General features: G+C 49.1%; 7 protein-coding genes across 7 annotated transcripts; 4 read left to right on the top strand and 3 right to left on the bottom strand.

The window, feature by feature from the left end:
- Positions 1 to 1,062: 1,062 nt before the first annotated feature.
- On the top strand, positions 1,063 to 2,868 carry FPRO_03818 (uncharacterized protein; the record flags this gene model as incomplete). Its single annotated transcript, XM_031225927.1, has 4 exons — positions 1,063 to 1,252; positions 1,307 to 1,714; positions 1,783 to 2,328; positions 2,381 to 2,868. 4 exons carry the CDS (start codon positions 1,063 to 1,065, stop codon positions 2,866 to 2,868), a joined length of 1,632 nt encoding a protein of 543 aa, XP_031076515.1.
- Positions 2,869 to 3,089: 221 nt separating this feature from the next.
- FPRO_03817 (uncharacterized protein) lies at positions 3,090 to 4,921 on the bottom strand (the record flags this gene model as incomplete). The annotated part of the gene is made up of 2 exons (XM_031225930.1): positions 3,090 to 4,734; positions 4,827 to 4,921. The coding sequence occupies 2 exons, from the start codon at positions 4,919 to 4,921 to the stop codon at positions 3,090 to 3,092; spliced, it is 1,740 nt and encodes a 579-aa protein (XP_031076516.1).
- A 633-nt stretch (positions 4,922 to 5,554) lies between these two features.
- On the top strand, positions 5,555 to 7,479 carry FPRO_03816 (uncharacterized protein; the record flags this gene model as incomplete). The annotated part of the gene is made up of 4 exons (XM_031225931.1): positions 5,555 to 6,086; positions 6,141 to 6,278; positions 6,332 to 6,602; positions 6,654 to 7,479. The coding sequence occupies 4 exons, from the start codon at positions 5,555 to 5,557 to the stop codon at positions 7,477 to 7,479; spliced, it is 1,767 nt and encodes a 588-aa protein (XP_031076517.1).
- Positions 7,480 to 7,578: 99 nt separating this feature from the next.
- On the bottom strand, positions 7,579 to 9,138 carry FPRO_03815 (uncharacterized protein; the record flags this gene model as incomplete). The annotated part of the gene is made up of 1 exon (XM_031225932.1): positions 7,579 to 9,138. The coding sequence occupies one exon, from the start codon at positions 9,136 to 9,138 to the stop codon at positions 7,579 to 7,581; it is 1,560 nt and encodes a 519-aa protein (XP_031076518.1).
- A 617-nt stretch (positions 9,139 to 9,755) lies between these two features.
- On the top strand, positions 9,756 to 11,524 carry FPRO_03814 (putative Arylsulfatase; the record flags this gene model as incomplete). Its single annotated transcript, XM_031225933.1, has 3 exons — positions 9,756 to 10,479; positions 10,528 to 10,847; positions 10,901 to 11,524. The coding sequence occupies 3 exons, from the start codon at positions 9,756 to 9,758 to the stop codon at positions 11,522 to 11,524; spliced, it is 1,668 nt and encodes a 555-aa protein (XP_031076519.1).
- Positions 11,525 to 11,653: 129 nt separating this feature from the next.
- Positions 11,654 to 12,848, top strand: FPRO_03813 (uncharacterized protein; the record flags this gene model as incomplete). Its single annotated transcript, XM_031225934.1, has 2 exons — positions 11,654 to 11,704; positions 11,763 to 12,848. 2 exons carry the CDS (start codon positions 11,654 to 11,656, stop codon positions 12,846 to 12,848), a joined length of 1,137 nt encoding a protein of 378 aa, XP_031076520.1.
- A 710-nt stretch (positions 12,849 to 13,558) lies between these two features.
- Positions 13,559 to 15,590, bottom strand: FPRO_03812 (uncharacterized protein; the record flags this gene model as incomplete). The annotated part of the gene is made up of 7 exons (XM_031225935.1): positions 13,559 to 13,685; positions 13,734 to 14,573; positions 14,627 to 14,819; positions 14,871 to 14,926; positions 14,978 to 15,100; positions 15,171 to 15,514; positions 15,567 to 15,590. 7 exons carry the CDS (start codon positions 15,588 to 15,590, stop codon positions 13,559 to 13,561), a joined length of 1,707 nt encoding a protein of 568 aa, XP_031076521.1.
- Between the last annotated feature and the right edge of the window lie 488 nt (positions 15,591 to 16,078).

A 16,078-nucleotide genomic window follows, 5' to 3' on the forward strand; every position in this document is an offset into this window, starting at 1 on the left:
TACTGGTGATCAGCAGTAATATATATAATCATACATTAGTGTTATAGGACATTCATGGATGCTGGTGTAGTGAGGTAGACAAGGCACTCAAACATCACCCGGAGTTAGTTTGATTAACATGTCATAAGATCCGCACTGGAAATGGCAATATTCGTGAATATCATCTTGGGGTTGGACGGACCAAGTCGGGCCCTGGGACTTAATGGCTATTTTGATCGAACCGGGTTCCCTGGCAATAGTGCTGTTAGAAGTTAAGTAGAAGTGGATACTGAATTTCAGTGACCTAACACGCCGAATCTAAATTGTAATGACATCCAGACACTATACATCCCTTTATACTTACAGTCCCTATGTTTCAGTAAAAGAAACCTCCACTACCCTGTAGATTTCATATTAATCACATAATAGATAGTTCTTTGTTTCTCTAAAAGTAGTACATATCGTTGTTAGACTCTTTACCCTTATTGTATTTGGTCTCTTCTACCGAGAGCCCATCGCCTTTCTTATCCCCGTCGGTCTGCCTCCCCGCATTCGATCATTCGATCATCTGATGTTGTATTGTGTGCTCTAATCGATCATCCCCCGCGGGGAAGTGGAGCGATGCTTTTGTAGCAGAGTTTTCGTACCTCAGGTCAACTAACCTATTCAGGCGCGGTCAATCTCCATCCGGCCTCATTTAGGCTCGGTTCCCGCTTCTAGTGGAGACAGTTCGGGGTGGTTGTGGGGCAGCATGTGCTGGCCAAGTGACCAATCCTAAATCACAAAAGACATCGCTGCAGCCATGGTCACGGATCACGGTCTCCTCCACCCAACTTTACTCGTTCAGGCGCGGCTAGCCTCGTCCCGAAGTCGCATCCAACATCAACTCATGAATTCGGTTCAGTTAGGGTTGTCCCATCCCCGCATCTAACAGAGTCGATTCGGCATGGATATGCCGCGTAAGAGCACACTGACTCGCAAGAGACATCCTTATAGATATTTAAGTTGTTGTAATCCACAGCATAATGCCTTCATTCTCTTTCTTTACCCGCGGAATTCCTCTTCAGCGATTCCCATACCATAATGCAGAAAGAAGACGATAAGGTCGAGGCCGTAGAGAAGGTCCCTGACTCGGCGGCTGCTGACCTGGCGACATCCAAGACAGCCAAAGTCGAAAATGTTGCCTATAGTGATGCCATTGCCAAGGATAACCTCTCTCCGCGCGCGCCGTCCATCCTCAAGCTCTATGCGATTATTGCTCTTGTCACGTTGAGTAAGGAGCCTCACAACAATAAGCAGATACCCTACAGATATTGACCATCGGTAGATAATTGCGGTAATGGCTTTGATGGAACTATCATGTCGTCCGTTAACGCTATGGATCCCTTCCATAAATTCTTCGGCACAGAAATGCAAGGCTCTTCTATCGGAGCCGTCTTTGCGCTCTACAGCGTCGGAAACATTCTTGGCTGCCTTGTTGCCGCTCCTGCTGCCGATACTTTTGGGCGAAAGTTTGGTATGATGACCGGGTCAGTCTTTGTCATCATTGGTACCGTGATTCAAGCGGCGGCCCAGAATGTCGGCACATTCATGGCGGGGAGACTATTCCTCGGATTTGGCTGCACCATCGCGGTAACTGCATCTCCAATCTATCTGGTGGAGATGGCGTATCCGTCTTGGCGCGGAACTTTGGCTGGTCTGTACAATGTTGGCGGCTGGTATATTGGATCACTTGGTGAGTTCTTGTTGTGATTTAACTAGTTGCACAGCCAAACTCCCTGTCCTTTGCTAACATGCTCCCAGCATCTACATGGACTGCCTATGGAACCGGCCGACTATCGTCTAATTGGTCCTGGAGGATCCCCATCATCATTCAAGTCGTCCCCGCAACAATCATCCTGTGCGGAGTATGGTTTATCCCGGAAAGTCCGAGATGGCTCATGAGCCACGGAAAGGAAGAGCAGGCTCGAACTGTGCTCATCAAGTATCACGGAGACGGAAATCCCGAATCCGCTGTTGTGAAGCTGGAGCTCGAAGAGATGCGTGCATCCATCGAATACCAGGCAGAAATCGAAGCCAGCCAAAAGTGGTGGGATTACCGCATGCTGTTCGACAACAGGGAGAACCTGCATCGATTTTACTTGTTGTTTTTGGTCGCAATATTCTCCCAGTTTATCGGTGGTTCGGTAATCACCTACTACATGCCTGTCATTCTAGAGAATGTTGGCATCACCAGCTCTTCTCAACAACTTCTGCTCAATGGGGTGAATGTCATTTTCGGCTTCTTCAGCGGCGTTGCAGGTTCGTTTGGCGTTGAGAAGTTTGGACGCAGGCCTTTGTTCCTTTGGGGTGGGTTGATTTCCACAGCCGTTTCATGTAAAACTATGACTGACCTTCCCAGGCACCTTTTTAACAGGCCTCGTCTATATACCCATCAACGTTATTGCAGCCAAAGCTCATGGTCACGTTGACACATCTACTGGCTATGCCTTCATTGCAATGATTTTCTTATATGGCATTTTCTGGTCTTTCTGCTGGACGCCTCTACAGTCTTTGTACCCAAGCGAGGTGCTGCGCAATGACATTCGAGCTAAGGGTATGGCCGCTTCTGGCTTCTTCAGTGGTGTTTCAGGCTTCATCAATACTTATGCCACGCCGGTCGCTCTCCAGAAGATCGGCTGGAAGACATACACTATTTTTCTCATCCTGCATTTTGTGGAGTGGGGAATGATGTATTTCGCTCTCGTCGAAACCAAAGGCCGGTCTCTGGAGGAAATCGATGAGATTTTCAAGTCTCCCAATCCTGTCAAAACCTCCAAGCAGAAGCACGAGGTCTTCATCAAGGAGGGTGCGGGTGTCACTGCCGACTTGGGGGCAAAGGAAGCCTAGATGGGGCTTGTGTCTCAGGGGGAAAGATTTCAGCCGTTGAACATCGCGAGGTAAGGTGATTTGCTGGCTATGGATTTTTAATGTGTTGCTTTCAACGCCAAAGCTGAGTTGATGAGTTCTGATGCCAGTTGTTTTGGTATCATGGAAAATGGCCGCTTTGGGGCAGGCCCAGGTCTTCCAAGTTTATTAGTACTCGTATCGAGACTCAAATTTATCCATCATTACCATCGTATAACCCTCGTCCGTCCGGCAACATCATCTTCGAGCTTCTCTCGCCATGTCCTGAGCACCACACGCGCCTCTCTCGGTCCTGTAAATACGAACGTAATATTGAATATGCGAAACATTGGGTTGACTTCCTCCCCCTCTTCCTCCTCCACAGGCTCCCTTTTCTCCTCTTCTCCTGTAGTCGCAGCATCTGGATGTTGTTCCACTTGGTACTCACAGACCGCCTCCCTCTCCCTGTCCATGATTGCTTCTGCAAGACTTGCAGAAATAAGGCTATCCCAACCACCCTCGAGTCGCGGACGCCGAAGCAATGCCACAGCACGGCGGCGGGTTGACTGTCCAATACCACTATGGGCAACGAGGAAGAGGTGCTGGGTATAGGTTACCCGACGTGTCTTGGCAGGATCAAGGTTCATGATCTGCTCGGCGAGGTCGACAATAGAACTGTACAAGGCAGGGAGGTCAATTTCACGCTTGCTCCTATCATTGTCATCTGGATCCTGGATCAGGAGGAGACGATTGGCAGCTTGGAATAGGTGCAAGGGGAGCAGGGTATGCAGCTCTCCTTGGTTCTCATGTCCTGGCGTATGATCGCTTCTTGCTATCTTGTTCTCGAAGACATTGATAGCTTTACGTATTTCTTTGTAGCATCGCGTATGAGACTTCTGTTGCGCGGCCAGCAATGACAATCCTGCCGGCCCGGACTTACCCGTTTGCATATCGCCGAGCTGCCTGGCATGTTCCTGAGAGAATAGGATTAGTCCACTGAACAGAGACTCAGCAGCGCAGTGGGCTTGATTAACAGTGTCGGGCGTCAGGCGGTGCGAGGGGCGCGGTGCTGTGTAGTAGCGCCATGTGTTAAGTGTCTTGCTTCGTAGGAGCAAATTGGGGCTCTCAGTCATACCGCCGTGGTCGAGCGCATTTAACTGAAGCTCAAGGGTGACCAGAATTGACTGTATTGGAGCAATTGATACCGGAACGGACGAGATCCAGGCCTCGTCTTGGATCGCTTCCTGGATCTGCGTCTCTTTCGAAGCTGTCATACATTTTTTGGCGACACCTTGAACTTCATGGAGGAGATTGCATCCAGCTTGTAGATGGAGCCGCGTTTGATCGTGGAGTCCCTTGATGGTGCATACATATGTGAATATCGTGCTGACAATAAGCGCTCTCCACCGATCTGCATACCTCGGAGACCTTGAGTCAGTGAGAGAGCGGATGGCCGCATTGAACTGCTCCAGGGCAAACATGCTCCGTAATCCTTGGCCATGCTCTGCAAAGTCCTCGTGAGCAGAACCAAGGCTGACAACGGCATGCCAGATGGCCGCGTCGGACATGCAGACGCGCGGCACCTCGGTGAGCCAGAAGTCGGCGTAGAAAGCACCCGCGAGGGATGGCGCAGTGACTTCAAGGAAAAAGCGGTAGCTTCGTACCTCTTGGGGGCTCTGGCGTGGCAGGATGAGCTTGAGATCAGCGCAAGCGTCGATGGAGTTAGACAATTGAGGGGAAGGTGATGCGGAGGTTGAAGATGAATAGGATGATGATGAAGGCGGAGGATTATACCCGTCACATGTGCGGCCAGTGGATGTACAGCGCACACAGACAGGCTTGCCTTGGTCGCACTTCACCCTGCGAATCCTGGTGGAGTCAGTGCGTCAGAGTGCTTGGCCTTAAAGGAGGAGATGCACGCCATGCTAGAGACAGGGCTTATGTGAGACGTCTGAACTGACCTGCAAGTCTGACAGCCCGTCTTGACTTTGTGATGATATGCCCGTCGTGGTCGGCTTACACCAGCTGTGGCCACTTTGGACAGAATGTCGACCATGGCGCATGCCACCTATGTAGTCTCTTTCGTCTGTGGAGGTTTTCGGGTCAAAGCGAGCGGACCAATTGGACCATCACTTAACAACCCAAGCGATTTGCCAAGAAGAGCTATTTGTACTGGAGTATCTACGATGGAATGGGTAATGCAATCATTTGATGCCAACCAGGTCGCTGCCAATAATAAAGTGGAATTTGGTAATGGGCAGTTCTAAGCACTAAGCCTCGGATTATCGATGTCCCGGCAGGGTCATCTTACACATCCTCAATTATTACTAGCACTGTCAAGGCACGAACCCTAAATTGCCAAGGCGTAGATTGAACGACCCGGCCAATCACAACACAAGGTCAACAGAGCCGGATGCTCATTTGTCTGTACATACCGTCTTCATTAACGGAATCTCATTACAGCTACACGAGCTCAGGTGGCAATGTGTTGAGCGAGCCGACCACTCAGATAGTTTGCTACATGTTCTAGCATAAAACAACAACTCTTGGCCAAATCATGTCTGTGTTGACACGTGTGTCCATTGACCGTACCCATGAGCCTTATTCTATAAAATTGAGGACGTTCCAATCTCCAAATCATTCGTCACTCGTCTCTCATTCTCTCACTAAGCTTTCTTCCAGTCCCATCATGAACTATCTTACCCTTGCCCTTTCTCTGGGTCTTGCTGTCCTGCCACAACAGGCCAATACTCAAGAGACCCCATGCCCTTTCCTAGGTGCCATCTTTCCGCCTGTCCAGCATCCACTCAAGTCTGGTGATTTCTCAGATACCATTGTCCAGCTCAGCGCCACCTTCAACAACCTTGATCGCAATGGCACTCTTGAGGGTTTCAACACTACCTTCTACGTCCAGGCCTTCTCTGCTTCGGATACTCTCTTCCAGCATGGATACGTCCCGTCCTCCATGAAAGGCTTCTTGACTTCAGGGAGTCTCAACGAGGATACTGTGTTCCGTGTGGGCAGCGTTTCGAAGCTTCTTACTGTCTATACACTACTCGCCGAGGTTGGGATAAAGCACATGAACGATCCGGTGACGAAGTGGGTGCCTGAGCTCGCTCTTGCGGCCAGGAATAACAAAGGCGACCCCACCCGCAAGGTACAGTGGGACGAGGTTACTATTGGGCAGCTTGCTGGCCATATGGCCGGCATCAGCCGAAACTGTGAGTACCTCCCTGATTAGAGGCAAAATCGATTCATCTAATACTATCGTGTAGTCGGATTCTTCGATATGAGCTCCATCATTGAGTCAGCTCACCAGAGTCCTGAATTATATGGTCTCCCAATGCTGAACAAGAAAGAAAGTCCACACTGCAGTGTCTCAGACCAATCTCTGAAGCCCTGCTCCCGCAAAGGTTCATATCTCTGCCCAGCTTGTTGATCATGTTTGCTGATATCTAGCCCACAGATTTCTTCCAGGGCATCATGACCCAAAGCTTCTTCCCTATCACATCCACTGCGAACACCCCGGTGTACTCCAACGCCGCGTACCAAATACTTGCCTATGCTCTCGAGGGCATGACTGGAAAGCCATTCAGCAAGTCCTTTCGATCATCGCTGCTCAATCCTCTGTCCATGAGGCGTACAAGCCTCGAGGCACCTAAGAGAAAGGACAACGCTATGGTCCCCGAGAATGAGCAGCTCTCGTGGTGGAACATCACTACAGCAGATGGCAGTCCGTGAGTGCAGTCACCCTCATTTACACAGCTCGTTCGGTTAACCATACATAGCTATGGAGGCATGTTTTCTACAGCTGCAGACCTCACAAGCCTTGGTCAATCTATCCTCAGCTCTTCTATACTCAGCCCCTCCGAAACTCGGTCTTGGATGAAACCTATCTCTCATACCGCGGACATTCACATGTCTGTTGGTATGCCTTGGGAGATTAGACGTACGTACGTCCCCCTCGGCCGCAGTGGAACCCGAATTGTTGATCTTTACACGAAGAACGGCGCCATTGGACTTTACACTGCAATTATCGTCCTTTCACCTGACCACGGTATTGGTTTCGTGGCGCTGATGGCAGGAGCTAACCGTGCATATCTATTGAGCTACATTCCTGACCTCCTCGTGCAAACACTGCTGCCAGCAGCCGAGAACGCGGCCCGTCATAACGCCGTCAAGCGTTTTGCTGGAACTTTCAAGGGCCCCAAGAGCCAGCTGATGGTCACTATGGACGATACTCTCGTGGTACGGAACTGGACCCGAGGTGATGTTGACGTGATAGCCACGCAAGCCGCGCTCACGTGGCCTGGATTGGATGTGACACCAGTGCTCAGACTATACCCGATGGGATTGGAAGGAAATAGGAGAATGTCTTTCAGAGCTGTCTTGGAAGCCCAAGCCGTAAATGACTCCACAGAAGAGGCTGAAACCAATGAGACAGATGCTAGCTCTGGTCCTTTCAGTGGCGGGTGCTTGTCATGGGGAGGAGTTGACTCATTGACCTATGGCAACATTGGGGTTGATGATTTCGAATTTGAGGTTGACGGGGAAGGTAACGCAACCGGACTTATTCCAAGGGTCATGAGGGAAACTCTTGAAAAGGTTGATTAAGCCTCGTATTAGATTTAGACCTCCTAACCCATAACTCCCGCGCCTACATCCGCCTTAATTCTAGCCTGGATACAATCTCCTGTTATATATAATATCACTTCAAAGCGAGAACCGCCATTTATCTCCTTCAACTGCCGCTTCAACATGATCCTCTTCTGACTCTGCCTTAGCCGCAAGTTTCTTGTTAAGCCAAAGATACTGCGTATTGGACACCATGGCAAATACCAAGGCAATGGATGCTAGTGTGAGAATAACCGTGAACCCTGTTCTGTAGAGTGGCGCATCATGTGCTTGGAAGATTTGAGCACCTGCCAAACCAGCTGCATTGGCAGTCATAATAAGGAGGGCCATGGTGATGGACCGTTCTGCAGGATTCCGAATGTTGACGGCAAGCCAGGAACCGTTCAAAGGATGGGCGGCGGATCCCCAAAGTGTTGTGCAGGTAAGGATGCCATATTTGAGATCGCGATTCGTGCTTGTGGCCAGTTGTCTAGTAGCGAGACAGAATGCGAAACTGAGGATAGTGGCGAGAAGAACTAGGAGACCTCGCCTCTGGGTTTTGTCTGCAATCCATCCAAATGACAGATTGAGCACGATGACAATCCAGCCGCCAACAGATGACAGTGCGTTTGCTTGAAGGCGATCGTAGCCGTAGCTTGCAATGATGGAAGGTTGGTATGTTCCGAGTGGCGAGATAATGGCGATGCAGCAGAAGCTAACAGTCAGCTGCGGGTAAATACACCACCTGGAGAACGCGGACTTGATGTCCACCCACTTGACATATTTGTGTCTTGAGCCTTGGGTAGGATTGTCAATGATGACACGGTTGGTGAGAATGTGAATTTCTCTTGGAGTGAAGTACAGGTGACCAAAGATATTTGACGGGTTCGCAGGAGAGTGCGGCATGAGGAAGGCGAAAACAATACCGATAACTATTGTGATGATACCCTCAAGAAGGAACATCCACTGCCAGCCAGAAAGACCGGATATACCTCTCATCTGAAGGATACCATAGGCAATGAGACCACTGGCCGCCGAAGCAATCATATTACCAAGGAAGAAGGCGGTAAAGCGTCTGCTAGTCTCGTTGCGTTTGTACCACTGCGTCAGAGTGTACAAGCCAGCAGGAATGAAACCGGCTTCCAAAAGGCCGAGTAACAGTCTAGTAGCATAATATGCCCCAACACCTTTTCCTTTGATGAATGCTTGAAAGGTAGCGACCAAGCCCCAGCAAAGGATTTGGCAGCTGATCCACTTTTGGGGACCCAAGCGATAGAGAACAAGGTTGCTCGGCAGCTCTAGCAATACGATTCCCAGGCTGAGGAGCTGATTTCCAATATTGAATTGAAATTGAGTGATGCCCACTTCGGGGAGGAAAAAGTCTGTGAGGGCATTTCCGATGTTTCCGCGGTCGAGCTGCAAAACGAAGAAGCCTGCGATGAGCAGAGGCATGATAAGAAGGTCGAGCTTGCGAACGAGAGCCCGTTCTTCCGTCTCGGACCAATCAATGGAACGCCGCTCGTCAGGGCCATTGGAGTCATTTTCTCGACTCGAACTGTAGTCATCCACAGTGGATGGAAGTGGTTCCTTTTCGATCATCATGTCTGAGGGTGTGATTGAGAGAACAAGGTAGGTGTTGATGAAGCATTTACGGCACATGGCAAACAGCTCATAATAAATAATTCTTGCAACGAACCTCCCTAACATCTCGCCATCAAGACGCGGCATTTCGCAATACTCGAAAGTCCAATCTATCGCACTCACATCTTCGTGAACTCACAAACCAGCTGAATAGAGCAATCTGTATTACCTGGCAATGATGGAAGTCGCTGCGTTGTTGAATCGAACGAACCAATGAAGCCATGATCCGAGCGACAGCCCGGTCTTTTTGGCTTGCTTAGCGTTATCATCAACGAGGGCTAGCTTCGATCTGTCAAACGCCATCGGCATGTGAATCTTGCGTGCTTGTAAATATTGAATCTGGGGCCAATGGTAGCATCATCCGAGGCACACTAAAAGTTGGAGTTAGTTAGTGAGTGGGGGCGCCGTCTTGACAGAAATGGAGCTTTGCATTTACAACCAGACGCTTCATTCTCGCTGACCGATCTCAAGGTGAGTACGTATCGGGTTTCGGCAGGGTATCGCTACGGCCGTGATACAAGTGGTGGTGCGCGTGGTTGTTTACATATATAAAATACCTCCTCCTTCTGACCTCATGGTCGAGCCCATACCAGTCCCTCTCCGTCCTTAAAATCCTTACACTCTATACTACAATTATGGTTGTTGCGAAAAGACCAAATTTTCTTGTCATCGTCGCCGATGATCTTGGCTTCAGTGATACAAAGCCATATGGCTCCGAGATAGACACACCTGTCTTGGACCGCCTCTCCAAAGATGGCACACGCATGACCAACTTCCATACTGCTCAGGCATGCTCACCTACACGAGCAATGCTTCTTTCTGGTACAGACAACCATATTGCCGGGCTTGGCCAGATGGCAGAATTCGCCGAGATGAAGAAGAACCTCACCGGAAAGTATCCTGACTACGTTGACAAGCCTGGCTACGAAGGCTATCTCAACTGGAAAGTGGCTGCTCTGCCCGAGATTCTTTCCGACGCAGGATATTTGACTCTAATGTCTGGTAAATGGCATCTTGGGATGACTCCTGACGTGTCCCCGAGTGCAAGAGGCTTCAAGAAGAGTTTTGGCTTTTTGCCTGGTTGTGGCAACCACTTTAACTATGAACCGCAGTTCGAGCCCAACCAAGATACTATGCTCTTGACCTCTGATGGATTCTGGATGGAGAATGAGAGTCCATTAGATAGAAAGAAAGACCTACCTGAAGACTTTTACTCTACCAACTTCTTCACAGATAAGCTTCTTGACATGTTAAGCAACAGAACCAAAGAGGAAAGGGAGCAGCCCTTCTTCTCGTATCTGGCTTACACGGCACCTCATTGGCCAATGCAAGCGCCACAAGATGTTATAAACAAATACAGTAAGCCCCCCGCCCTATGCGTCCAAGCAGCCATACTGACGAGTCCAGGCGGAAAATACGACAATGGACCCGACCAGCTGAGACTAGATAGGCTGGCCAAACTGAAAGAGTTGGGTCTTGTGCCATCTGATGTCGAAGCGGCTCCTCCTGTTGGTTTCGAAGCCGGTGTGAAGTGGGAAGACCTCACTGATCATGAGCGAGCTGTGTCGGCTAGGAAGATGGAAGTTTATGCAGCCATGGTTGACCTCCTTGACCAGAACATTGGGAGAGTTGTGGATGCACTTGAAGCATCCGGCGAACTGGACAACACTTTCATTTTGTTCATGTCAGACAATGGCGCAGAGGGATCTACGTTGGAAGCTGCACCTGTTGGTCATCCTTATCCACGAATGCAGAAGTTGATGCTGACCGTCAGACTTAGCTCTTATCATCGTTCAAGACGCTTGGTGAACTGATAGATGCACACTATGACAACAGTCTCGAGAATATTGGAAATCACGATTCGTATGTTTGGTATGGCTCTCGGTGGGCATGCGCTGCCACTGCGCCTTCTCGGGGGTTCAAGGGATGGTCAACCGAGGGCGGCATTCGCTGTCCTTGCCTCATACGCTTCCCTCCAATCTCGTCGGCCCCTGAGACTATTTCCCACGCCTTTACAACCGTAATGGACATACTGCCTACCATCCTTGATCTAGCACAAGTGCAGCACCCAGGAGAAACGTTTAGGGGTCGAGAAGTTGTCAATCCCAGAGGAAAGTCATGGGTCAGCCACCTCGCATCTTCTACAGAGTATCCAAACGTTCACCAGGACGAGGATCATATACATGGCTGGGAGCTGTTCGGTAATCGTGCGATACGCAGAGGAAATTGGAAGGCAGTTTTGTTGGCAAAACAAGGCGGCGACAATTGGGAGCTATTTGACGTTGAGAAAGATCCGGCTGAACAAGATGATCTATCAAAGAAGAGGCCAGAAATTTTGGAAGAAATGCTGGTGCATTGGGCCACGTACGTTGCCGAGACGGGGTTAGTGGAAGACGCGTTCTGAGGGATAGATTGCGTGATTGCGTTATTGAGGTCCACAGGGCCGAATTCCTTATCACCGCCCGCCCCAGGACCGGAAACTAGAGTAACATTAAGCTGTAATCACCTGTTGATTCCATTTAAAATCCTCACCATGACCTATAAGAAGACGCGTACTGGCTGTCTGCAGTGCAAGGCGAGAAAAGTAAAGGTAGTGAATAATATGCCCCAGACAGATGAATAACCGCTTACAGCCATTGTAGTGTGACGAAGCGGTTCCATGTACAGCCTGCGTTCGCCGTAGCTCGACATGTAGCCTTTCAGCCCAAGAAAGGTCATCACGAAGCAGGACGCGATCGCCACGAAACAAGGCTCCGGATCTGGAACCAGCCACCGACATCAATCATTTTCAACGAATTGCTCCATATCCTACAGTTGGCTTGACTGCGCATGATAGAGAGCTGCTATTTCACTGGCACCTTGTTGCTCACAAGGCCATTGTGCATCAACGAGGATCAGAGGACCTTTGGCAGCACGAAGTGATTCACCTCGCACTTGATCACCCACTTATCCTGAACCTCGTGCTGGCTATATCCTCTTACGAACAAGCGCATACTGCCCACCGATCACAAGTCAAGATGCCGGGAGATCGAGTACGACGGGATATGTACGCCTCTCTGGGACTCAAGTATTCTCAAGCCGCCGCGGGGATGATGAGACACGCAGTAGCAAAAGCCAATATTACTAACGGCCCTGTCTGCCATCTTGCCTCAGTTCTCATGATGATCAACTCCTATGCCCAAGGCTCAGTCAAAGAGCTTTTACGGGTAGAAAATGAGCCTTCTACCATGCTTAGCGACCTTCTCGTCACCTGTAGGCTCACGAGAGGTGTCAGGGCTATTGCGGAAACATATGGTGTCATACGACCAGATCGTCACGAGCTTATACTCTTTGTCACTGAGGCCGAGCCACCAGATCATGGGCCTCTCGATGACGTTCTCAGCATGCTTAACTCTCTGGCATTTCTTGACCAAGAGGATGATCCGTACACTAAGAGAATTTGTCAAGACGCCTTAGATCTGATGAAGTGGCTGGTCAAAAAGGCGCAGACATCCGAGTGGTGCCCGGCACATCGAGCATCATTACAATGGATTTGCTTAGTTGGAAAGGAATTTATGAGGCTTGTCGAAGGTCATAGGCCTGCGGCTCTTGTGCTATTCTCATATGGTTGCTTCTTGGATAAGAGTTATATTCATAATACCTTTGTGATGAGAGGATGGAAAGATGGTGTTTGTTCTGAGATTCGGGATATTGTTGGTTCGGAATGGGCAAAGGCTGTTCTGTTGTAACTTATAACAGCTATGTTTGGTGTATGGACTTACTAAACTTGTAGATACTATATGGTTGAATACCAGACTTTCCATATGTTCTTTACGACCTGAGCTAACTGCAGATGACGATTGGACCTTTTCAATTAGCCCTCAAGCAATTGCGTTTCCCCCAATAACGTGTTTTGAGGTATTTAGCTCTCGTTGCCGCTTAATGATTCCCACAGCCAAGCGCGTGATTACTTACTAAAAATCGTTCAAGAAGCCGTGCTTCTATACTGAGACTCTTGGTGATAGATCCTTTCCACTATTTCTCTCATCAAACAGTGCGTAATATACTTACCTGACGTTGACGTGTTTTTAGGTTGAGGTATAAGTTGCAGAGAATCATACAGTGTGATGTAGGCACATGGCGGTATCTGATCCTTACAATACTGTAGAAGATGTTTGGACTTGAGTGGCATCTTAATTGGAAATTCATAAAGTGTACCCAGAAAGGTTGGTACGCTGAGAAGTGACTAGCTCTCGATATTTTAGATATTTCTGCAGCCACTGCGCTTGTTACCTTCAATCGGTTGCTGCGCTGATTATTGACCCGGGCGCGATTTCACCTGGTTGTTTAGAGGCCTACTATTCTCGCCTAGGAACTCTGGCAGGCTTGGAAATGCATCCATGAAATGCACATATGCAATTACAGCCAATGTAAAAGATTGAATTCAATATCTCAAGAACTAAAGCCTATGGACACTACTGTTCTTGGTCCAACGACGGAATGTCTTGCCGTAGTAGTAGAATACAACACCAAACAGACACCAGAGGAAAACCAAGCTTCCATTAGTCATAATAGGTGGGATAAATCTATAGGAATCAGTAACAGTCAGATCAAGAAACGGGTAGATAACTTACCCAGCCTTTATACTCCAAGGCGTGATGAATTTACTAAATCCATAACCCCAGACATTTTTGTTGACTGTGATGCTAACAAATAAGCTGCCAGCAACGGGCTTATAACTATCAACAGCATACGTGCTTGAGATACTGGGGAGGGCTGCAACTTGGATGCCGGCGCAGGAATATCCAATGAGCACAATGACTTCCCATGGCCAATGGTTCTCATATCCAACCGAGACGATGATGTTGCCAAGGTACATAATGAGAACAAATGGGATCATGGCAACCAACCTCATCTCTGGCTCACGAATACCGTTGTTCCTTGCAGTGAGCTTGGCAGCCACCCAGTCAGACAGAGGACCGCCAGTGGCAAGGCCGATCAAAGCTCCAGCAAAAATAGCAAAATTGGTAAAGCCGATGGTCTGAGTAGAAAAGTTGTAAGGTGGCGCGGCAAGGACTTGGCTTTGGGTTAGATTGATGGTAAGGAAAGAAGAGCAACTCCAAGAGACGACAAAGCTGGCGAATTGGACGATGGGAAATGCGAACAGTTTCCAAGGAATCCATAGGTCCAAAAGGATAGCCTTGAAAGGATGTGGGTTTGGTTGGAAGAACCGGAACTGCCACTTTGCAGGCTTTCCCCGTCCGAGATATGGATCCCTTGCAGCCGTCTCGCTCGTTGATAGATCAGGAAATCCTTCCGGGGTTGTTCCCTCTTTTTCGGCACTGGTGACGTGCTCTGTTATGCCATCACTATTGGGTCTGGAGGCCTCGGCGTGGCTGACATTGGCCGAGCCCTCGATCTTCTCGTTCGCTCTAGCTTCCTCGATGATCTCATTTGGATGAGGGCGGTGCCACCTGATTGTTGTTAGTTGCAAGTCAGTGTGTCCATGGGGATGCGAAAGACGAACTTAGTCTCTGGGAACAGGAAGATGATGTAAATCACCACAACTGCACCCAGGGCCACATTGAACCACCAGAAGTTGCGCCACCCGACGTTGAGAGCCATGGACCCGCCGATAATTGGGCCGATCATCAGTGACCCCATGTATACGACCCAGTACAAGGTGTTCCACTTGCCTCTGTCATGTAGGAAGAAGATGTCTGGCAAGCAATTAGATATGGACACTTAACATATTCCATGTCGTGGCTTACCAGCAATGACGGCAGGTTGTATTGACTCTGCAGGACCAGCGCCAATACCATTCAGCCTGTATCATAGTCAGAAAGTGCCTTGTCAACTCTTGCTCCCGAAAACGTACACACAAGCTCCCATGAAACTGCCATAAGTCTGCGCACGAGCTCTCCAAATCATGGAGGCCAGGCAGATCAAGTTAGACGCAATGTATACCGGTCGCCTGCCAAATGACGTGCTTAATGGAACCCTGTTGGTAGTTCTTAGTGATTTGTCCCAGCTTGGGAAAGGCCCCCTCAGCTCGGGTGTTATAAACGTACCATATGAAGTTACTGAAACCAAGAACCAAGATACAGACTCCAGTGAACTGCACAGCATCTGCTAGACTGCAGTGAAACGCTTCAATGTAATCCGGAAACATGGGCGCAAGGGAAAGTGGCCCAAACCCTTGGAAAAAAGAGGTGATACTGGCCCCAGTGATAGCTAGCATTTTCCACTTAAGTGACCAGTTGAGAGGGTCTGCCGGGTCGTCTGAGGGTTGCGGAATAAGGACGCGATTAGAACCCGAGCGATCCTTAACGAAATGATGCGAAGCAACATCTCTCATAATCTCTGTGCCAGGGAGAATTTCCGTATGAAGCTCTGCCTCAATGGCATGGAGCTCCTGCGACTATCATTAGCATGTATGTTGCGTTGAATTCTTCCAAATAATATACCTCATTATTCGAATTCATCTCCATGGTGATACCGCTGTCCTCTTCTCTCACTGCTATGCTGATAGAGTGTTAAACAACAATTGGACGTCTCGACATGCTGTATTTAACATCTACTCACATATATACAGGCATTGCATTTAAATAAGCAAGCAAGGTAACTGCCGATGCTTTTACCGAATTTCAGAGCTACCTTTCCCCTCACGACTCACATTGTATGGAGAGAGGTGAGCTAAAAAATCTCCCATTTAAGATAACCTTGGCTATGACAAGCCAACCAGGTGTAATGAGCTGCTGATACTGGGTGGCCTATGATGCCGGTAATCCGTGTGAGGGAGGACTGTTCCCCGCACCCTGGCTCCCCATGGGGAAGGATGGGGAATGTCAACCAATCGTGGAGAGACTCCAACTTGTCCCCCGTGGTCTCGACCCTCAGATTGGCTACTGGCGTGCCACCCGGCAAATCGGCATGATAGTGCATTTTTGGTGCATGGTTTAGTAAATGATCGGTCATT

This window comes from Fusarium proliferatum (assembly GCF_900067095.1).
Source record: "Fusarium proliferatum ET1 genome assembly, contig: FPRO_scaffold002, whole genome shotgun sequence".
Lineage (NCBI taxonomy): Eukaryota > Fungi > Ascomycota > Sordariomycetes > Hypocreales > Nectriaceae > Fusarium > Fusarium proliferatum.